This window comes from Sesamum indicum, linkage group LG11 (assembly GCF_026168435.1).
Source record: "Sesamum indicum cultivar Baizhima isolate 11 linkage group LG11, ASM2616843v1, whole genome shotgun sequence".
NCBI lineage: Eukaryota > Viridiplantae > Streptophyta > Magnoliopsida > Lamiales > Pedaliaceae > Sesamum > Sesamum indicum.
In genome coordinates this window covers 11135912-11158267 of record NC_142667.1, presented here as the reverse complement: position 1 = coordinate 11158267, position 22356 = coordinate 11135912, and the positions used below count along the sequence as shown (strand labels likewise).

General features: G+C 34.2%; 4 protein-coding genes and 1 non-coding gene across 10 annotated transcripts; 3 read left to right on the top strand and 2 right to left on the bottom strand.

Annotated features, from left to right (window-relative positions):
• Positions 1-750: 750 nt before the first annotated feature.
• On the top strand, positions 751-3991 carry LOC105173669 (mediator of RNA polymerase II transcription subunit 20a). 2 transcript variants are annotated; one of them, XM_088875810.1, is made up of 5 exons: positions 751-890; positions 1077-1219; positions 1418-1584; positions 1735-1824; positions 3533-3991. In XM_088875810.1, exons 1-5 carry the CDS (start codon positions 877-879, stop codon positions 3773-3775), a joined length of 657 nt encoding a protein of 218 aa, XP_088731936.1. In that variant the 5' UTR covers positions 751-876; the 3' UTR covers positions 3776-3991. The 2 variants fall into 2 exon arrangements, with proteins under 2 accessions (XP_088731936.1, XP_011093814.1); XM_011095512.3 differs by having other exon boundaries at positions 1406-1584.
• A 154-nt stretch (positions 3992-4145) lies between these two features.
• On the top strand, positions 4146-7527 carry LOC105173827 (RNA polymerase III RPC4). Its single transcript, XM_088875809.1, has 10 exons — positions 4146-4637; positions 4912-4977; positions 5079-5137; positions 5235-5295; positions 5400-5439; positions 5666-5895; positions 5986-6046; positions 6175-6266; positions 6347-6583; positions 7107-7527. The coding sequence occupies exons 2-10, from the start codon at positions 4927-4929 to the stop codon at positions 7254-7256; spliced, it is 981 nt and encodes a 326-aa protein (XP_088731935.1). The 5' UTR covers positions 4146-4637; positions 4912-4926; the 3' UTR covers positions 7257-7527.
• A 3451-nt stretch (positions 7528-10978) lies between these two features.
• Positions 10979-13694, top strand: LOC105173668 (bet1-like SNARE 1-1). 3 transcript variants are annotated; one of them, XM_011095510.3, is made up of 6 exons: positions 10979-11033; positions 11281-11351; positions 12698-12851; positions 13148-13204; positions 13291-13350; positions 13439-13694. In XM_011095510.3, exons 2-6 carry the CDS (start codon positions 11338-11340, stop codon positions 13526-13528), a joined length of 375 nt encoding a protein of 124 aa, XP_011093812.1. In that variant the 5' UTR covers positions 10979-11033; positions 11281-11337; the 3' UTR covers positions 13529-13694. The 3 variants fall into 3 exon arrangements, with proteins under 3 accessions (XP_011093812.1, XP_011093813.1, XP_020553410.1); XM_011095511.3 differs by having other exon boundaries at positions 10987-11033; positions 11287-11351; XM_020697751.2 differs by lacking the exon at positions 10979-11033 and adding an exon at positions 11051-11143.
• An 826-nt stretch (positions 13695-14520) lies between these two features.
• On the bottom strand, positions 14521-15849 carry LOC105173666 (stress-response A/B barrel domain-containing protein UP3). The gene has a single exon (XR_016062806.1). It is a non-coding gene; the product is annotated as a stress-response A/B barrel domain-containing protein UP3 (transcript).
• A 162-nt stretch (positions 15850-16011) lies between these two features.
• LOC105173667 (UDP-glucuronic acid decarboxylase 6) lies at positions 16012-20814 on the bottom strand. 3 transcript variants are annotated; one of them, XM_011095509.3, is made up of 13 exons: positions 20516-20814; positions 19469-19578; positions 18539-18625; positions 18364-18451; positions 18031-18122; positions 17780-17844; positions 17606-17694; positions 17328-17405; positions 17143-17236; positions 16937-17003; positions 16791-16854; positions 16582-16622; positions 16012-16421 (listed from the first exon to the last, which is right to left on the bottom strand). In XM_011095509.3, the coding sequence occupies exons 2-13, from the start codon at positions 19550-19552 to the stop codon at positions 16236-16238; spliced, it is 1035 nt and encodes a 344-aa protein (XP_011093811.1). In that variant the 5' UTR covers positions 19553-19578; positions 20516-20814; the 3' UTR covers positions 16012-16235. The 3 variants fall into 3 exon arrangements, with proteins under 3 accessions (XP_011093811.1, XP_088731513.1, XP_088731514.1); XM_088875387.1 differs by lacking the exon at positions 20516-20814 and adding an exon at positions 20348-20379; XM_088875388.1 differs by lacking the exon at positions 20516-20814 and adding an exon at positions 20203-20226.
• Positions 20815-22356: the final 1542 nt, after the last annotated feature.

Below are 22356 nucleotides of genomic sequence, written 5' to 3'. Positions count from 1 at the left end.
AATATCTTTTATGTATTTTCAACCTCCTCTACTCAAATTCTTGTTCGCATCTATATATCTATATAATCTATTTATACTAATTACATATATAAATAATCTTTTCCATTCACAAACAACACCAAATTTTTTGTGTCGATAATATTCCTAAATTATTTTTTTATTTACTTATATATTCTTGTATATAATATATTTTAAAGTATAAAAATATTATTTATTAACATGTACGTAGCCAAAACGGTTAATACTATTGTAAAGGAAAGAGGCTTTATAGACTTAAAGTGGCAGTTTTAATACAACTATACCAAATTATTTTGATATAAAAAATTCCCTGAAACCCCCTAATATTAAATTAACTACTCAATCAAATTCTTTTAGAAAATTAATTTCATGCAATTACATGTACAAAAAAAATTAAGTTTACTTCTATCTTGTTTAAACTTATTGTTAATTGAAATTGAAATAACATATTATTATTATTTTGTATGTATATATAATCATTGTTATCAATAGAACAAAGTATTGTTTTTAATTTAAGTCGAGTAAAATATGTATTAATAATTAGTGCATTAAAAAAAATATCAAACGGTTTTTACACATGAAGTTGTAAGGCAACGACAAGTTTTAATATAAAAAGAACAAATTATGAATTAAAATAAAAAAATTACTAAAAATTATGTGCACAAATATTGGTTGTCACCGTGTCTAGTTAAATAATAAAAATGTAAAAATAATAGTAAAGAATTGTAGAGACTAGAGAGTGTTGGGCATAGTACTGATTTTTCAATGGAAAAATTGATAAAGTACTTAGTTTAGCGTCTACAAAACAAACTCACACTACAGACCTGTTTGGTTCATTCACTGCCAGTCCCGAACACAATGCCCATCAAATGGTAAATAGGGAAATAAAGATTAAATAAAAATTGAAAACCCCAATTCCCTTCCCTTGTGGTACTTGATGAATTCCTCCTGAAATTCCATCATGATTTCACCTTCGACGACAGCGCGTTCTTTGTTCTGTTGTACATGTAGAGGAGTGTAAGTATGTTATATGTATAACGATGTGTTGATGTATGTAGGATATTACACTGGCAGCCGAACCCGGGAACAACTGTGAACAGCCAAATCCTATCAGAAGTGTCTCAGTGCGCGGAGAGCATCAATGGTGTGAAGGAAGGACGCTGGAAATCCACTCTCAGCTTCTACAAAGCCATGGCTAGAGGTATAACACGGTTGTGTTGTTTTTTAGGGTTTTGACGACACTTTTCAGGCGTATTTGGTTTCATTTTGGTTATTTTATCACTGTTGGTTGATTATGAGAACATGTGTAATTTCTGTACGGAAACGAGTTTGTTTTTGTTTTAATTGTAACCTTTACAAGGTTTAATGTTTTTGTGGTGATTGCAAGAACAAACGATAGCGAATGATTTCCCTCGTGATTTTGTGGGGATTTCACTTGCCGAGCAGCCGAATAAATATTTCCTAGTAATTAGAGGGCAGCGGCTTGTGGTGGAGGCAGAGTCAAGTATTCAGATGATAATGGAGAAACTGCAATCCTATAAAACGCGGGTTGCTCTTAATTTTGAGGTTAGTGATTTTGAGATATGCTGGTTATTTCTTTTTGAATATTGTCAATCTGTTATTGATACAAGCACCATTTTTTTGGCTAAAGAAGTAAGAATGAAAAGAATATAAAGTGATATTGTGCTTGCTTAATATGGATTCTTTTCAATGCAGGGGAACCAGTATCAACTTGGTGACTTCCAGTTGCGAGTAGGAAAGGTGGTCCCGATGCACTCTGAAAGTTTGAGGGGCATAGTTATGGAGGTAAGATAGGCTCCAGGAGGAGTTTTAAGTTCTCTCACTATCCATCACATATGTACCTAGTGCTTATAATATTGTTTTATGCTTTGAGATTGAGATTCCTGTGAAGAAAATTACCAGAAAAAAGATATTCCTGCGCAGAAGTTCCGCAATTGGTTCCTTTCTGATGGAATTTTTCTGGTCTAATCTACAAAGTATTTGTTTGCACCAGGAAATTGATTACTAAATAATGGTTTCCTAATGTGACATCAAGAAAAAAGTAGCTTGAAACTTGACTTGTGTCTAGTATAAAAGCACAGATGAAGGAAACAGAACCATGGAAGTGGAGGAGTTTAATTGTTACAGCTCGTGTGAAAGTTTGTCTTTAAGTTAGGAAATCGTTCCCCATTTGAGCATACATACCATTTTTCTATCAGGAGGCCCGCCCTTACATTTAGAGAATGAATTCTATGCTACTCTTTTTATGCTAAACCATTTCATAAATATGAAAGGTCATCAAAAAAGTTGGAAGGAAGTCTCAAGAGTTATCCTGCCCCTGGAAGTGCAATATATTTGGGAATTTATATGATATCCCCACGGACATGCTTTTTTCATTGATGAGTCCCTTGACCGAATGGAAACATGATGCTTAAGGCTAACAACTTTTCAACAATTTAGCAAAAGGAATTCTTTTCTGAAACCTCACAAGGTCCATGAGCATTTTGCTCGCTTACTTTAAGTTTACTGTGTATTGTAAAAGAAAGCTGTGGGATTTGGTTTAGCGTAGTTGCAGCCAAAAACAGAGTTTGAGGAATATCTACTTTTATTAAAGTTAATCTTGCCACATATTAACGATGTTTAAATGATTAGAATAAGAACTGGAGCAAGAGATAGTTGTCACCATTTCAGATTCAATCCCATTAACATCATCTTTTACTTCAGGCAAATCCATTCCTTTGCTTAAGTCAATGGCACTACTCATAACTGTTAGGGATACTGATGCAATGAGATCCCAGAGTATCATACATTGGCTGCAGCTGTAAAAAATAACAGTGACTCTTATTCAACCAGCCATCATTAATCATGGTAGAAATTTCATTTTCTAGGTGTTCCCGTTTTGTGCCTCCATATCTTATCTTTTCTTATTGTATGACTGGGCTTTCTCGCCACAATTTTTGTAGATAGGCGGTGGATTGACTTGAAGATATGAGCATGCTGGAAGAATTATCTGTCTAAGTGAGGAGAGAAAGTGCTTCTTATTGTTAGGATTTAAATCTTCTTTTCTTTGAATGCGAAATGACTGGTAGTAATTATCTCAGGTCTACAGGCTCATTGTTCTTCACTGCTGGCTCTGCAGAGATGGATTTTCTTGAACTACATTCAACTTGATCTAAAATAATTACACGTTAACAATACTGGTTACATGATTTAAAATCATTCCATGTTAACAGTTCTGGTTTCGATGAATGAATTGGCATTTAGGCGTAGCTCGTAATTGCATGTGAATGAGTCATTGTTTGCTAGATAATCTGAATGCTTTGAAGAGGGAAGGACCATAAATGCTCTTGTTATTTCAGCAAGACTGGTCATACAGAAAGAACTTTTATCATCAAACTGGGTTTCTTTACGATGTTTGTGCTCTACAAAATTCAGATGCATTGATCATGTGCTACAGTGAGGGTTCTTTGGTAATTTCCTTAAGTTGATCTGGAGAGTGTTTGTTCTCTTGCAGATGGAGTATCTACCCATTTCATCATGGGAAAAATCACATCAAATCATGGGTGAGTTCTTTGACCTGTGGCAAGAATCCCTGTCGAAAAGATCATTACCAGGTCATTTCGTACACATTGAACCAAACTTTGCAGAGTATGGCCTCGCAGACCAATACTCATTACAACACACAGCAGTTCAGTATGCCAGTATCACAGCTCAAATGATAGCCACATCTCAATCCGTGCAAGCCACAAGAAATTAGATCTTTTAGATATTCCTGTACTATGTTATCTCTGCAGCCCCTAAGTTGAATGGAGAACAGAGGGTTGCTAACTAATGTTTGTCCCACATGGTCGTTACTTGAGCAAACATTTAAATGTCAGCAGGAACTCTCTGTGTTCGTTGTCTGATAACTGTTTAGCTAGATGAAGGATGAGATAATGTCTTGAGATAGCTGATTACTCATTTTCTGATAGAACCGCTACAATTCCTTACACAAGGATTCAGAAAACACCAAGATTCCCACCTACGTTGCCAAATTGTTTAAGACTCTACTGTCAGCTTCATTCAAACTATTGAACAAACAGAAACATTGTTGTGAGTTGTATTAATAATGTGACTTGAGGCCATCTAGCCCATATTTATTTTGATTGTATTCAGTTAATCACCTATCAATAAGATGGTTAATTAGACTAATCATTAATAATTAATGAGAGACAATCAACCCCAAAGTTATTGGACAATGACTGAAAATGACATAAAATGTCGAAGTTATTGAGGATTTCCCTTCATTCTTCTGTTTTTCCTGCATGTAAGTTACTGTAACTGGACAGCAACAGGAATCCGAGGAATAAGCAGCAAACGTGCATAGATTGTGTCAGATAACTACTGTCACGTACAGAGACCTTCCATACTTGGATTCCCACGTCTCTCTACCTTGAGTTTGAAACCTCTAAAACCCTAAACTGCTAGCCGCCATTTCCCTTCTCTCTCTCTCTCTCGTTCTGATTCTACTCGCGCCACACCCCAACAAGAAACAGCCTCTCTTCTCTCTTCTTGCAAATCATCTAAGATCCTATACGTACAACTTTTCTTTCCAATCCAGACTATCATCATTTGAAAAGGTCAGTTCCATTAATAGTATAAGGTTAAGCCAATGTAATCTATATATATATATATATATATTGTGTGTGTATGTGTTTGGGCTAGTGCTATTGAATTTGGTTCCTTAGGTTAATGGATGGTAATTTCAATGTATGCAAGTGGAGGGATCATGTTATTTTCAGGTTTTGATCGTTGGAGTTAATGCATGATGCAATATGAGTATGGGGCTGGAGTAGTATCAGATTTTGTTCATGATAGTTTGAGTTTATTTTTTGTTTTCTTCATCTGATTCAGAAAATTGTAAGTCTCATGGATCCGGATTCGTTGGCCGCTTCTTCGACCACCAACGCACCAAGGAAGGTATTAATGTTGGATAGGCTTTACTGATTTTCTCCATGATCAAATACTTTGTGAAATCATTGATCATTGATTTCAACATGGATTTATATGGATTGCCATAGGTGAGATTTGCACCAAAAGCTCCTCCCAAGAGAGAACAAAAGCCTGTCTTGCCCAAAGCGTATTCGTCTTAGTCCACTTAAGCTTGAGTAGTTAAATTATTATCATTTATTATTATGACTCAGATTTTACTGTTCTCTATTATATTTCTGTTTCAGAGAAAAAGTTGAAAGTGACCTTGAGGAAGCTAAGGCAGAGCAGCTTCTACGCCGCCTTAATGTATTCCAGGACCTCCTTGTTAATTCATTTATAGATATAAACTCTTCTGGTTTAGAATTTCTGTTGATTTTCTTTCTTAGTGACATCTTTGCTTTTCATCCCAGGAAGCATCTTTGAAAGGAAAGCCTAAGGTTGAAAGGAAAGGTAAGCTTCTCTTTAGGTCTTTTCTGGTCTTATTGAATGTCCTCCATATGTTATTACGCCTAAGTTGCACCCCACAACTTTGCTGTTTCAAGATCCGCACTTTGAGTGAAATTCCAGCATGCTAAAAGCTAGCCATAAAATAAGCAAATGTGAATGGAAATATATGGCAGACTCATTATACTTTTCAAATCATCAATCTTTCATTACAATTGTCCTTGCAATCCAGCTGGGCCGACTCAAGTTGCGTTTGGTTATGGAGGATCGTCCAATTCCCTCAGGTCGTATGGTGTTAAGAAGAACATCAACAGGATTCCAGGCTCATCTTCTGATGGCAAGTGCATATTTATTTTGTACTTTGTTTTACTACCAAGAGATTCGGACTGCACTTTTCTTATCATCTATCGACTTGCAGGTGGTGCTGATCAAAGAATTGAGAAAGAATATAAGGAACCGTGGGTAAGCAATATATAATTAATAGTAACCCTCTAGTTCAATGTCGATGAAGTCCTCTATTATATACTAAAGGTTCTTTGACAATTTGTACAGGATTATTACACCTATTATCCCACAACACTCCCCTTGAGAAGGCCATACTCTGGAAATCCAGGTTTTTACATTTACTCTAGAAAACATATTGCTAATATGAAGGAGAAATAGCTGATTCTATGTTATACCATCACCAATAGTTATTATGTTACCTCATTAAAGTGCATTGATCTTGGTTCTTACTTGTAGAACTTCTTGATGAAGAAGAATTTGCCGAAGATCCACAGAACTCAACCTATGATGAATCTGCAGAAAATTCAGCTTTAGAGCTTGGACTATTGGTTTGTCTTCATTTAGGATGAATCGGAAACACTACTACATTCTAGAAATTATGTTGTGATGTTAATGACATTGGTGGCAGGATGAGAATATGGAGGAGACTATTTTCTTCCTTCAATTACCATCAATTTTGCCGACTACAAAGCAATCAACTAATGCAGAGGTCCCGGAGGCAGATAAGAAGGCAAATCCTGGAAAGGGTGCAGAAGCATCGCAAAAGCCTTGTAGGTTGGAAGACTTACCAGCCGGCTTGATGGGCAAAATGTTAGTATACAGGAGCGGTGCTATAAAGTTGAAGCTTGGTGACACACTATATGATGTAAGTATTCAGAAGTTATTAATCGTATGTATATGCTAAGCTTCCTTCTCTATTTCTTTGTATCATTTACTGCAGAGAAAACCATTTGAAAAGTTATATATTACTGGTTTGATGGAGAAGATCAATAAGGAAAAGAGAATAGCAGAGACGACTTATTACTAATTGTTTGCCTTTGTTTTCTATCAGTTTTCTGGATGTCTAAAGGATCACAGAATCCGGAACCTGTTTTCAAAAAGGATTAATTAAATGACTGTCTTATAGTTTAGTACTATACCCCCTCCCCCTTTTGAAACTATCAAAACCTGTCCTCTAAATTTACAACACTTACAAACCGTCTCATTTTTTGGTTGTGTGGGAAATGATGGAACTTCAACATTCTATCTGTAGAAGTATAGAAGTTCTCACTAGCTCACAGGTAACAGACCCTTTCAGCCAAGCAATAAAAAAAGGAACACCATTTGAGCAAAGCTGTAGGATCATGAAGATGTGTTCGAGGTGTGCTAACTATGATGCATATGCACAGGTATCTGCTGGTCTGAATTGTGTGTTTGGTCAAGATGTTGTTGCCATCAATACAGACGATAAACATTGCTGCAACATGGGGGAAATCAGCAAACGTGCCATTATCACCCCTGACACAGACAGCATGTTGGATGCTATTGCTGATCTATGAAATCTTTTGTTTCCTTAGCTTTTAAACTTTTGCTTATATACAAAGACCGGAAGCACAACCACTGGGTGCAGTGCTTGTTCCACAGCCTATTTAAACTGGTAAATACCGATACAATAAGCTTGTGCGCTTATGTTCAAAGGATTATACAGTGAGTCTGGATGCAGAATCCGAGTGGTGATACATTCTTTCTGAAACATATTCTCTTCAACAGTTTTGAGGATGTATTGTAAGACCACATTTCTTGATCATAAATGGCCTTATTTTTCTTACAGAGGTTTACTACATTTAGAATGACATCACTACTTCAAGTAGGTGGATCAATGATCTGTGCTCCATGTTACAATGACACAATAATGTACCTAAGTATTTACTTTTCCTGTGTGAACATGCAGACAAAGTTCTAGGGGGTTGACCAGAAGCCCAGATGTGTCCTAATCTCTGTCTTCCAATGTTTTCCAGACTTTAAGGTTTCGAGCAATATAAGTTTGTTCAAGCTCGATTGTTTAAATGTAATATCCAAGTTTAACATATTTTTTGGTTTGACAGAGAATAAAAGTCTGGCTCGAGCTCCACTTGATTATTAATGATAAAATAATAAAATGAAAAATTACAACGAGCGCTTGTGAGATTTTGTAAAATATAAATATTTTTTTCTTGTTTGTAGAATTATCAAAGTTCCTAATTTTAATGGCCATATAATAAATAATCAAATTTGTTAGTCCTTTTTAGATTTTTTTTCATTTTTTTGTGGTGAATGGATTAAAATTCTGTTGTGGATTATGAATTATAATGGATTAAAATTTTCTGAAATTTTTTTATAGACTAAGCGGGTGTTTGCTTAGGTTTTTTAAAACATTTTATAAGTTCCATCTTATAAGATGTTTTAGGACCTTATAAGACAGATGGATCGTATTTTAAAAATAAAAACCTCTAAATTGTTTGAATAGAATAATATATTAAAGCTTATAAAATGTTTTCACATCCTATAAGATATTAGGATTTTTGGCATAATGAGATTTTTTTATTGGTAACATTATCAAAAAGGACATGACACACTAGAAATAAATACGTTGCTATTTCTTTGCATATTTTGTATTTAAATATTTTTAAAACACTTTTATAAATAAATTCGTTTAATTCAAAATAAAATTTTAATAGATATCTTGATTTTACAAAAATAAAGAAAATAATAAATTATTATCTAAACTTTTGACTCAAAATAATATTAGCGTTCATGCTAGTCGAATATTAATATTAATATATTAATTGATATATTTTTTTGTTAATTGGAATAGCTATTTTTAGTTTTATAATTTATAATATCTTGAATCTATATATATTTTTTTAGTAAATATAATATTGACAGAAATTCTATTTTTGCATAACTATAATAATTAAAAATTAATTATTATTTATGTAACTAGTGTCATATATATATAAAACTGATAAAGAATTCCTTTATAAAATTGCATATATATATATATATATATATAGAGAGAGAGAGAGAGAGAGAGAGAGAGAGAGAGAGAGGAGGGCGGGAGGGGGGACACGTAATTAATGTCATAAATTATACAAAATTGAAAAAGAGATACGTTATTATCTATACTATATATATATATATATAAAGCTTATAAGATGTTATAAAAAAATTTAGGAAAAATTTACTTTTTTTAAAAACTTTTATAAGATTTAAAATATTTTATTTTGAAATTTTATAAGCTCTGAAAAAGAAAATGTCAAAACGATTTTTAACATCTTAAAAACTCTTCAACATCTTATAAGATATTTTGTAAAGCTATTAAGTCTAGGCAAACACCCTCTAAGCGGACAATTTTTCTTATAATTGGGATAATCACACCACCGTCTCTGAAATTTTGTGTAATCACACGAATTTTTTAAAATATCAACACTATATATTATCCATAATATTATGTCGATTTAATTTCAAATATTCGTTAAGTTGATAATCTTAATGTAAAATATTATGGTTATGAACGCAAAATATTTGGTTGAAACATTCATTTCACTTAACATTTGATGCACTATCATATTATATAGTAATATCTCACTATTATCACATAAAATATTTCGCAATAATATTAATAATATATCATGGATATGTTTCCTCTTAACTCCATATACTTTTTGAAATATTTTATGCTTTACGGTTATAATATAAAAATAAGAACAAGCGGTATCAATCAACGCGTGCATTGAATTATGAAATCGGATTCTGTGGACGTGTTACTCAAAATATCTTATTTAATTAGAATCGCGCACAAAACAAATCAATTTATTTAAAGTAAATTCTGTTCTTAAGAATTCCATACACGTGCTATTAACTTTTTTTTATCTTACATGAATAATATTTAACAAAAATATCATCCCTATAAATATTAGGCAATATTCGAATGTTTAAAGTACATTATTAATTAACATGTTTGAAGAAAATATATTCAAACCCAATAATGATACACTAATTTGCCAAATTAAATTGTAATTTAGAGTTTCTTGAAGTTTATATATGTGAATATTTTGTATAAATTTGTAATAAAATCCCTAAACTATCTTTGAGAACATTTTTGATGGCATCTGATCAAAGTGATGGGAAAGCAGCAAGAGCAAGAGACGACAGCAAAGCAGTTGTTATTACAAAAAAGAAACATCATTCTCATCACAAGAAATCATCAAAGAGAGCAAGTGAGAGTGAGAGGAAGAAGAGTGTGGATACAGAGTGGAGTTCAAGGCCTCTTTCAGAATACATCATTCAAGACCCAATCCCCAATCTCAATGAATTGGTGGTCGACGATTTTCGTTTGCATCACATTTTTGAAGACATCCCAAATACTAATGATTAGCTTACAATTCAAGAATTTAATATTTATGTCTATATATAAAGGTAAATTCGAGATTTTTTAACTGTGCTAAATATATCTTGTGGCGATTCAGATTTTTTAATAAAAAATATATTATAATTTCATATTTTACGTAAAAAAAAGAATAATAATATGTCGAAAGATGTGTATGTTTATTTTCTTTCTTGGGTTTTTGAAATATTAATGGGTTCAGGTTAAATTCGACGAGACCTCGACCTGTTTGGGACAAGTTTTGAAGCCTTAACTGGGTCTGAACTTTTAGTTTTTTTTCATACATTTCTTATAAAATATATATTTACATACGTATGAAAATATGTGTATATATTTTATTTTGCACTTACATATAATACATACATTTAATATTTTTATAAATTAAAATAATAATAATAATATAAGTAGTTTCTAGATGTTTTAATGTATATGTAAAGTAACTATATTAAAAAAATTAATATAAACCCTAAAACGTACGCATGTAAATTTATAAAAAAAATTAACCCTTCAATAATATTGTTCTCTTATTTCTAAAATTATGTTAATATTACTTTTCAAACAATATATTTTTAATATTTTAAAATATTAAATCAAGTCTTCTAAGTCCCGAGTCCAAGAGTTTCTTGATAGGTAGGGTTTCGAATTTTGACAAATCCGACCCATTATCATCCCTTGTTCTAAATGGTACATTTGTCATTTCGTATTTTTTCAGCCCGATGGGTCCGCGCAAACAAGTGACTCAGCCCAAACTTGAGTATTGGGCTCAAACCTTGTTAATGGGCCTAGAATAAAAAAGCCCACAAGGAAGCCCAATTTAAAGTTCACGTTTCCGTGTTATTGTTTATAAAAATCTCTCTTGATTATTGTTACTCTTACTTTCTCATTATTAGCAGCAAGTTTACTGATTTAGGTGAGCCTAACTCTCTTCCCTTCCCTTGATTTCCCCCACAGATCTAACATTTCCATTTGGATTTCGCGAAATTCTGATTCTCGCTCTTTTTTTGATCTGATACTTTAGTGGTATACTCGTTGTAAAACCTTGTGATTTGGGTTTTTAGTAGCTCTGAGCCAATCTTCTTGTTATTTGATGTGAATTCTGTTTTCTCTCTCTCTCTTTTTTTTTTTTTTTTTAATTTGATTTGGAGAATTTTGTTTAGCTGCAGCTTGATCTCGATTTTTTGTCGGCGGTCTACAGATCATCGATCTCCGCGGCAATGAATTCTAGAAGGTTCTTGCTCCTGTTGCCACTCATTTTGTTATTGGATTCCTGTGTCTATTGTAGGATTCATGTGTGATTGTACTGCTGATCTAATTGCTTCTGTAATGTGTAACCGGGAAAAAGAAAATTGTGAAATGATTAATTTAAGAGAATGGTGCATTCTTGCATGTGATGTCGATCACCTTCTGCTTGATATGATTGGTAGAAATTAGGCGTTTAAGTTGTGAGTGTATACAGGAGCTATTCATTCTGCTATTATTTTAATGGGGCGTGAGTTGTATCATTGGAGAACACTTGTGTGATGATGCATAAACATGCCAAAATTATCCAACCACAGACAATTGCATCTTCTTCCCAATTTTGCCTGGTTAATTATGCCATTGTTTTCTCTTAATCACATCATTTTTCTTCATTTCCATTTGATGTTGTCTGGTGTTTTAGGACCTGCCAGCTTTTGTTCCTTAAGTTTGAGATTTCATTCCAACTTAACCATAATATATGCTCTTACACGCCTGTAGCCCTTGTATATTCTGTCATTGCAGGAATTCCAATCTCTTATCCTTTTGATACCTAAATTTACCTTATACAAATATCTACAAGCATGTTCTGTATCAATTCTAGCTCTAGCACCTTATCTCAGGACCTGACCGCTAGAAGTTTCGCAAGATATTGCCAAATTATTTATTATGTTTTGTCGATAAATGATAATTTAATTACATTTTTTGTGGTTATATAAAAAAAATTGCTAGAATGCCTGAATCTTTCTTATCATGTTAGTTGCTACTTGCTAACATGGTTTCCCTTGTAAACAACTTAAATTAACATTAAATAACCTTCTCCTTAGCTGAAGAATACTTCAAGTTTTATTCTAATAGTTTCTTGAAGCATGGGAAGTTTGCTTTTTGTTTTTTGCATCCACAAAGTTTTCATAGGCTTTGTTCCGAGTCTCTGACATCATTAACTGATACTTAGCCGGTGCTTTAATATTGAGAATCTAACAGGATTAGACCAAATTTGATCCTAGAATAGTGTAACCACTTCAGGATAATGGCCTGATCATTTTGAAGAAATTATAATGTAAGTGATGATTTACAATAACTAAACATTATTAGTATATTATAATTTAAAGGTAAAAGGTCTAAGCCACATATTAAACACTTAAAGAAATTTAAAATGTTATTGAATTTCGAAAACTTCAAACTCCAATTTCTGTCTCTTCCATCTGAGGGCCATCATGTTCTAGATTAATCTATTACAGACTAATATTTATGCTTCCTATCTGCAGCTACTTTATCTCTTGGGCATCTATTATAATTTTGTTTCTTGCTGATCAATCTTCTTATACTGAGCTACAGTTTCAGGGATCGTAATGCTAGAACTGCCCTGTTTGATGGTATTGAGGAAGGAGGTATAAGAGCTTCATCGTCTTATTCTACTCATGAGATTGATGAACAAGAGAATGACAGAGCAATTGATGGACTGCAAGATCGAGTTAATCTACTGAAGAGAGTAAGTTTATACTGTAAAAAATTGTTGTTCAACTATTTGTACTTGAGGGTCCCTTAATTTTTGTGTGGGTCATGAGCAGTTCTTTTCTCTCTTTACATTTAGTCTTAAGGGGTCTTTAAGGAAAATTTTGATGTTATATAATAGAAAGATGGAGGAGACACTCTCTTGATCAAATTAGTATTGGGGAAAATGGAACTAATATAATGTTTTAGATTAACTGGTTAGGTGATGGGTTATTTGTACGATTTGCAACTCTGGATTACTATCCATGTTCTAATGATACTTTGTGTCAACAGATATCAGGTGATATACATGAGGAAGTTGAGTCTCATAACCATATGCTGGACAGAATGGTTTGTGTCTTCTTGTAATATATTATCCTACATCTAGATATTAACTAATTACATTACTGTTAACACATGCTTACTTTTCACTATAGGGAAATGACATGGATGCCTCAAGAGGAGTTTTATCTGGAACCATGGATAAATTTAAGATGGTATTACGATCAACCTCCAGTTTACGATTACTTTCCGTCTTGTCTGTACTTCTGTTCCATGTGTGTGAAAGTTCTTGCTTTGCCTCAGGTGTTCGAGACCAAATCAAACCGGAGGATGTTTACACTTGTGGCATCTTTTGTGGTTGTTTTTCTTGTTATATATTATCTTACCAAGTAAGCTGTCACTGGTTGAGGTAAATAGGTGAATATATGAACTTTGTGTAGAATGTTACTGCTCTATCTGCCTTACTTGTGAAGTCATATCATGATTACTGTGCGAACCATACCCCTGTGTAAAAATGTGTCATATTACATATGCTTGAATGACTTGGTCTTCTGTTTCATATTTTTGGCTAAGTAAATATGGATGACTTTCTGTTGTTACAGATAAAATTAGAACATTAGAACATTAGAACATTAGAAAGATGATTCGTTGCTAGTTAAAAGGTTCTCAATGGGGTGTTGTTCTTTATGAACTTTGCGAGGAGGGCACTGTCATACATGTTCTGATTACTGTATTCTTCCTAAGTTTAAGTGAATTGGAATAGCACATTGTCTTGATATCCAAATAAAAAGGTTGTATGCGCTGTAATCTACAATGAGAGCATCTCAAAACCTTCCTATTTCCATTTGGCTATCGTTGCTGGTAAATTCCTCTCGTATCATTTCAATCTACACCCTATGCGTTTGTTGAAGGGCTTGCGGTAAGAATCACGACATCTGCCAAAACAACAGGAGATAACATTGTGTAATAAACACCTACACTGCTACTACAAAGGAATTGTAAGCAGTATCATTCATACAAAAGGACAATTAGAGAACTGCGCGAGAGGCAGAAACTCCTACACATTAGCCCCACTAATGATCACAAGCACAAAAGTGACTGGATTCAAAATCAACCAACACACAACGCCGGCTGTCTCAAAAGTGAAAACATAAAAGATAAACAAATGCAATTCTCACAGAGAAAAAGGAATTTGAAATTAGACATGACTCCTTAATCTCTTTTGATTCATACAAATTGCTCGTCATTTGCGAGAACTGTCTCCTTAATCTCTTTTGATTCACATAAATTGCTAGTCGTTCGCGAGAATTGTGTTGGGTAGATAATATATAAGTAATCCTATAACATTTTATAAAGTTTTCAAGTAAAACATAAAACACATAGAATAGAATAGACAAAACTGTGAATAAGATGCATAAATATAAGATGATGAACATATGAATCTACTACACACAAAAGAACAGATAATAGGATGGATCTGCAGTCCATACAGGCCTTGACACCCAATTATATTTTGGAAAGAATCAAAATCAATCTTGATGCCGCACACACACACTTCAGTCCAGCCCCGGCTGCATCCAATTTAATTGGGGCTCCCTAGTTCAAAGTGGGAATGTACGCAAGATAAAGCTTCCAACACTTTTAATCTCAGCAATGAAGAAACGCGCTTTATAGGCATGCCGATGGAAGAGTCCCGGGCACCACGGCGTCCACCACCACCACTCCATCAAGAAACTCGCTAATCTGCTCAACCGCAGTCTCCGATTCCGATGCCAAGGTCTCCAGTTCCTTCAATCCCTTGAAAACCGCAATCGAGCAAATCGAAAACCCCTTGGCCCTCCCCGGCGAGAAGTTCTTCCCTACCGTCAACTGCTCAATTGAGGGATATTTCTGCTTGATACCCCTCAAACACCCCAAAACCTCGTTTTTCCCACTCTCCCCCGTGCCTTCTTTCAGCTTCAAAATGGTCAACCTCAAGGCCGATCCTGGAGGGATCACCGGTGAACACGAGAAGTCATTGGCTACCCAATCGACGGCCATGACGTCATCAACGACGGGCTTGACGTAATCGGCGACAACGCTGATGTGGTTTGGGTTTTCCGAGTAGGAAATCAAGTCGGGTTTGGACCGGTACCGGCAGTGGAGCATGTGGGTGAAGGTAAGGGAGTTGGAGCGGCAGCGGGAAACGGGGCCGGCAGAGAGATGGAGGACTGAGTCGATGGATGCAAGTCTATTGAGGTTGCTGAGCATGGCGTTGACGGCGGGAGGATCAGCGTCGGGCTTGAGTTTGTAAAGCACGATGTGTTCGATGATTTGGTCGGAAGTGGAAGTGAAATTGGAACAAGACATTGTTATAGAGGAAGAGGAACGCGAATTCAAGAGTACGCGGCGGAGCAGGGAAGTGCGTGCGAGCTGCCGCTCTCACACAGGGCGTTCTCCGACGGCGACTGAGTGGCTGCGAGCAACGACGCCCATATCTGCTTTATCGTAATCTTCTGCCGTCGCAAAAGAATTGGATAAAAATGTAAGACTCTGTTATGATTCATCTCTATTATATTATCCACTCCATAAAATATTTCTAAGAATATTTTGAAACATATTCCACCCATAAATATTTCATTTAAAATAATTCGAGTTTGTTATCAATTTTATATAAAATTGTGAATCATCAGTTTGGACTATCAATTTAAAATCCTCTCACAATTTTTAATTATATTTTTCTTTTGTTCTCTCATTTATTTTTTTATTTTTAAGATAATTTTATAAATAAAAAGACATTAAAAGGGGAGATGATGTAGGATACAAACTAGGCTGTTCAAAATGAGATTAGAGTTAGAAAGCTTTTGTTTGAGTGGTAGGATTGATGCAAGCTCCTCTCATCAATGACTTTAAATTCAAGTGGTAAGATCGAGAATCATAACTGCGAGCTTCTTGTTTGAATCACATTATAACTTTTTTAACTATAGAACCAATTCGCTCATCAAAATATTTCAAAACAATCACCACCCAAAACATCTTCATATCTATACTATTATGCCTAAAAAAAAAGAATTTAGAAGGCGCATAAAAGCCGCAAACATCTCGAGAGGTAGAAGAGCATTCAGTTCTTCCCTGGAATCCCAAGTCTCTGGCGGAAGTCCGCCTCCATGAGCGGAATGCCTTCCCGCAACTTCACCTTTGGTTCCCAGCCCAGCGATTCCTTTGCCTTTGTTATGACCGGCTTTCTTTGGCGAGGGTCGTCTGGAGTGTTCTCCACTGTTATGATTTGGACTTCCGGATTTATCAACTGCAAGGTTGCGACTATTGTGTGTTAGTTTCACAACGACATAATTAAACGAGCAGCTCCAAAGCAGATCTTACCAACATGATAACAACTCTCTGTTATTCTCAAGTAAAATAAAAAGAGAGAGACTCCAACACAGACATTCAAAATTGAAGATTCTTACCTCTTTCACAGCCTCAGCAAGCTCAAGCATTGTAAATTCACCTGATATAGAAGCCCGACATAAGTAATGATCATAAGAAGAGGTGATAAAATGGTTTCTGTAAAAGCAAGGTTTCATACTCTCAAAGAGAGAGAGAGAGAGATTGATGAGAGCATAATAGGTTCAAGAATAGTATTTCTTGAGAGCTTATGGTGTAGTGTGATACTAACCTGGATTCCCAATATTGATTGGCCCAGTATCATCTCCTTCCATTAGTCGAATAAGACCGTCAACCTTCACAAAAAAGAGTAGAGTATGGTCACTGTTCACACATATCAACAATCTAGTTTCAAATTAGTACGATACTCTGTTTTACCATGTCAGAGACGTAACAGAAGCTTCTTGTTTGTGTCCCAGGCAACTGAACTGTCAACGGTTCATCACTGCAGTTGCATGAATTCTTAAATTTAGCACCTAGTGAAGATGTATATTGCTATGCATTAGAGAAGGGAATAGAGGTGAAGAGAACGGCAGCACAAGAGTTTTAGGAGAAGATGGGTGTCACGGCATGAGTATGTTTACCGTATTGCTTGAGCTATGAAATTGCTGACAACCCGACCATCATCAATGTTCATCCGTGGTCCATAAGTGTTGAAGATCCTTGCAATCCTTATTTCTGTGGCAAATTCATCACTTCAAGTTGGTCAAGAATGTATCATACTATTACTTCCCGTAAATATTTATATGCGTGAGATAGCCAAATTTACCAACTCCATGCTGCCTATGATAATCGAACATCAAAGTTTCAGCTACTCTTTTTCCCTCGTCATAACAGCTCCTAACTCCTGCAACGCACATGAGAATATAAACGAATTGACGATTTCAGCATGAAAAACTCAAATATGAATATCGACCCAGAAAAGGTTAAACAGGTCACTCAGAGTTTGCGCTTATACCAAAGAGAGAACAATATTTATAAGCAGGTAAGTTTCCATTTACTAATATCAGATATTCAGCTTTATATTCTCAGCTAAGATCATAGTACCTATAGGGTTCACATTGCCCCAGTAGCTTTCTTCCTGGGGATGCACGAGCGGATCACCATAAACCTCTGATGTTGATGTCAACAAAATCCTATTCAAACAGTGCACAGAGTAAATCAACAAATTGGATAAGAAACTGAATAAAAGGAAAAGAAGACATGGACGAGGTGGCAAACCTTGCTCCTACTCGCTTGGCGAGTCCCAACATGTTTAGCGTCCCTATTACATTTGTCTTTAGTGTCTGTCAAGTATCATCAGAATGAAAAAGAACTAAGATCAACCTTGACTACCCCTTAATGCTCAATAACTAAAGACATCATGTTCCAACATGATGATTTACAATCGTATGTCGTCTAAACAATATAAAACATTCTACTTTAAGTATTTTAAGGCATGTAAGGACGAGAGTTTATCTTCATTTACCAACCTTCACGGGGTTGTATTTGTAGAAAATTGGGGAAGCAGGACAAGCAAGATGGTAGATTTGATCAACTTCCACCAACAGCGGCTGTGTCACATCTGAAAAAGGACAAAGACAAAAGTATGAATAAAACATAGTATGCAAGCAACAAAATCAACTACATACAAAAAAACAGAGCGCTGCACGCATCAAGAAGACAATTCCAAACGGGATCAAGTAACATTGAGCAAGAGAACAAAAGAAAATATCATACATGATCCCAATGTTATATGAAGATTATATACAGGCCATGTAGTTGAAAGTTAAAACGAGTACTCGTGGACAAGAAACAACGCCTACCACGCCGCATAAGCTCGAATCTTGGATGACCAATCCATTGCTTTAAGTTGTCCTTTGATCCAGTAAAGTAGTTGTCCACAACAATTACCTAAATAAAGCAAGTAACTCGTATAAAACGTGCAGATTTTGGGCCACTTGTTCATCGGTGCAAATCTAGAATTTTTTGTGTGCTTACCTCATTCTCGTCATTTTCCATCAGCTTATCAACTAAGTGAGACCCAATGAATCCAGCTCCACCAGTAACCAAGATTCTCATCTTTGCCTGTCATCAACATGTAATTAGTGTGTATGTCTTGTACATCTAGAAACCTAGACAAGAGCTACTGGAACAACATGCACACCCAGGGTACAGAATGACAGAATTAAACTAAAGAGAAAATTTTGTTTATATACCAATAAACGAGAACAAAGCACCTGATAAGTTTACAGTGCATGCACAAAACATGAAAGAGAAATGCTTATATCTGAGACCTAGAGAGACTACACTGTAAAAATAGGACAAAATTAATGAATAATTATAAAGCCATATACAACACCTTATAAAACTGTTGTTTTTAGCCTCACGCTATACATAAAAAAATGAGTACCATAGTGGTTTATTCTTGTGTGGATATCAGAAAACGGGCTCCAAACAGCATCCCACCCCCCAACAGACACAACAGAAAACCCACAAAACTTCACATAAGAGGCAAAAGAGCTACACATAGTCAGGCTGAAGTAAAGACTAGAAAGACGATGATTATAATAGACATGGTTAATAACAACATCTATCTTGAAACATTTCCTTTTTCACTGACTTGGCGATACAGAAGTTGATGAAAGAATCAACCTCGTTAGAAAGTAAAGGGCAATTTTCAATGGACCAAGTTTCCAAAGGAGTAGGCATCCATTAAAACCAAGCAGCAAAGGGACCTCATATAAAATATCTCTTCAACTTAAAATCCCCCTGGAAGAGCAATCAGTGTGCAATTTCTCTTTTCATATGTTTTCTGGTAATTTTGTGTGACAGCATTTTAGCACAATTTAAACAGTACCCAGCAAAACTGAATAAGCAGTTTGTCTGAAACGGAAACACATTGTTTTATCAGGGACTAATGTGTCATACCTTAAAAAATTTAGCTTTCCTCAAGGGTGAAGGCTCAGGAGGAGGCTTCACACTAACATTATTCGCGCCTGCTTCCTTAGCCATTATTAGCGAGCTCCCGTTTTCAATATCTGAATTTCAAACCAATTAGATCAAAGTAAACATCAGTTCGAAACCAATCCACATACAAATTGCAATTAAGGAAGAATTCAGTATTATTTGATCACATGGGGTAATCATGTGCTCCAAAAATTCAGAATTTAAGGCATGATAGTCGAAGACTTTGACAAAACATAACAAGTACAAAGGAATAGAAGATCATCATTCTTTCTTTTTTTTTCGTTTACTTTTTTGCCTTTGTCTAAAAATTCTAAAGAATTCACAAACTAAAACCTTCAAAATCACACTCCACAAACAAATAGATCAAAAACTGAAAATAGACCAGAAGTGACACATTCTTTTCTCTTTCAAAGAGATCAAGATCACCATCTTCAGAATTACAATGCAATAAAACAGTGTAGCCAACTGAAAACTTTCCAGCCCCAAAGAATGATCATCATCCTCGTTACAGAATTGCAAACCATCAGGACAGGAAATCAATCTCTCCAACCAACAAAACGCCCAGAAAAATGGAATCTTTTACGAAAATTGCAGTATACCAAATCCATATTACTCAACAAAGTTAACAATACCCCATCACAAATCCACTACTACTTCAATGCAAATGAACAGATAGATCACAATGCCAAACAAACCCGAAAAGAATAATGCAAAAAAGAACCCTTCTTCACAAAGCCCATCACGTGTAACTCATTAAAGTTGCCCACATTGGTACAGATCTTCTGATGCAAGAAACTCAAAAAACAAAATCTTTTCAGACAAAAATCAAGCTCTGATCACCTGTCAAGAAAAGTTCTCCTACTCAGTGCCAACAACTACAAAAGACTACCCCTTTATACACTACAATTCACAATATTCAAACCCATTAAAACAACAAATTCAGAGCAATCATGGTGGGCCAAAAAAAAACAGAAAACTAAAAAGGGATCCAATCTACAGCGAACTCACCAGCAAGAGAGCGATGGGCGGTTGCAAGATTAAGGGAAGAACTCAGAGCAATTAGGGGGAAAACGAAAACAATAAACCTGAAAATTAAAGGGAGTATTCCTATTTATGCTGTATCAAAACTGGGAGGGGAGGGTGTGAATGTGATTACGTAAGTAGTGATGGAGCAATCATAAACATCATCACAAGGTAGAGATTTGTAGATAGCGGGCGTTTGATTGTTACTTGAAACACGGAGGTTGCTTTGAGTTCTCGCTACATGTTACTTTCTTTCACCAGGATTTTTGTCCTAATCAACTACCGGTATTCCAGTTCGTTCTTGTAATTGATTTCTTTCTTCTTTTTTGTTTTTCATTAAATTGACCATATATATTTAGAGTTTAATGCGATTTAATTCCAAATGTAATATTGTAAATGAATAAATTAATTTTCTATTAAAAAATAGAATTTATCCCTTGTGTTTTTTAACATGCAATAATTTATCTTCCTAAACTGTGGTAAGTTGTTATTTTTTTTTTCATATGGGATAATTTGCTCATTTATAATATCACAGGAGAATTGCTTGCATTTTTTTCTTATATATTTATGGATAAATTACAATATGCTCGTCTAAAATATGGTATAACTACAAATATATTTTTATTATAAAATATCTTTATAAAATTAATGATCGTTTAACATATATCCCATCGTGATAGTCCATTATAAGGTTTACTGTTTATAAAATTACAAATATCTCTCTGTAATTAATGGTTGTCCATCACATACTCTCTCATGATAGCCGATTGTAGGATATATTTGTTAAATTGTCATTAATTTCAAGGGTATTCATAATTTTTTAAATAATAAGAAGGTATTTTATAATTATGTTAAATCTCATGAAAGTTCTTTGTAATTTACTCTATATTTATTGTAATAAATATTAATTAAGAAAAAAATAATCATATTGTCGATTATTATTATTCGATGAAATTCAATCTCAAAATATTTTTTAGAATTTTGGAACTCTGATTTTATATTTTAAAGAATTTAAATTGAGAGATGGATCAGAAAAAATGTTATTTTTATTCTTAGACTTGTTGTTGGACTCAACTACTTGTTGTTGAAATTTGATTTTATGTGAACTATAACTTGTTTTAAAAATAATGCATGCATCCAATTTACCTATAATTTTGGACTAACCAATTATTGTATTTATTTTGATTAATTCAGAATTCCACTTATTTATCGTCTTCAACAAAAAAATATTATGGTTGAATTAATAAATATTAGAAACGTTGCAAAAAATAGTAAAATTTAAAAAAACATACATAATAGTCATTAAAAAAAATTATACATATTAACTTTCTCTTTTTAATTGAAGCATATCTACTTTAATTTTGTGTCATTTGTGCCAATTAAAATAATTTATTTTCACATAGATATAATTATATATTTGAAGTTATCATTTGTTGTAATTGCTATTAAAACTGAACACAAAATTTTGTGTTATAAAATGTCTTTATTAATTGATATATATATGCATATAAGATTACTAATTCAGTGTAATATTAAATGATATTATTATGCGTTATACAAAAATTTATACATTTGTAACTCAAAGTATGAAATAAATATTTAGCTAAAATGTTACAAAAAAATAAAAGTTTCCTAGTAAACTCACAGAGTTGTCGAAAAATTAAGAAACATGGAATTTTTCGAACGGAACTTGGTAATTCGAAACTACCATCTATTTTTATTTTCATATAAAAATGAAATATTTTCTATTTTTTTATTAAAATATATGAAAGTTTTAAATCATGCTTATGTGCGACAGATGGAATATGTTGCATTCAATTTAGGAA

Coding starts and splice junctions, on each gene's coding strand:
- LOC105173669 (XM_011095512.3), top strand. Junction 1,585..1,734: donor GGGTTGCTCTTAATTTTGAG/GTTAGTGATTTT, acceptor TTTTCAATGCAG/GGGAACCAGTATCAACTTGG. Junction 1,825..3,532: donor TGAGGGGCATAGTTATGGAG/GTAAGATAGGCT, acceptor GTTCTCTTGCAG/ATGGAGTATCTACCCATTTC.
- LOC105173827 (XM_088875809.1), top strand. CDS start 4,927: ATGGATCCGGATTCGTTGGCCGCTTCTTCGACCACCAACGCACCAAGG. Junction 5,296..5,399: donor AGCTTCTACGCCGCCTTAAT/GTATTCCAGGAC, acceptor TTTTCATCCCAG/GAAGCATCTTTGAAAGGAAA. Junction 6,267..6,346: donor CTTTAGAGCTTGGACTATTG/GTTTGTCTTCAT, acceptor CATTGGTGGCAG/GATGAGAATATGGAGGAGAC.
- LOC105173668 (XM_011095510.3), top strand. Junction 12,852..13,147: donor GAGTTAATCTACTGAAGAGA/GTAAGTTTATAC, acceptor TTGTGTCAACAG/ATATCAGGTGATATACATGA. Junction 13,351..13,438: donor CCATGGATAAATTTAAGATG/GTATTACGATCA, acceptor GCTTTGCCTCAG/GTGTTCGAGACCAAATCAAA.
- LOC105173667 (XM_011095509.3), bottom strand. CDS start 19,552: ATGGCTAAGGAAGCAGGCGCGAATAATGTTAGTGTGAAGCCTCCTCCT. Junction 18,123..18,363: donor ATTCGAGCTTATGCGGCGTG/GTAGGCGTTGTT, acceptor GTCCTTTTTCAG/ATGTGACACAGCCGCTGTTG. Junction 16,422..16,581: donor TTGCTGAGGCTGTGAAAGAG/GTAAGAATCTTC, acceptor GCAACCTTGCAG/TTGATAAATCCGGAAGTCCA.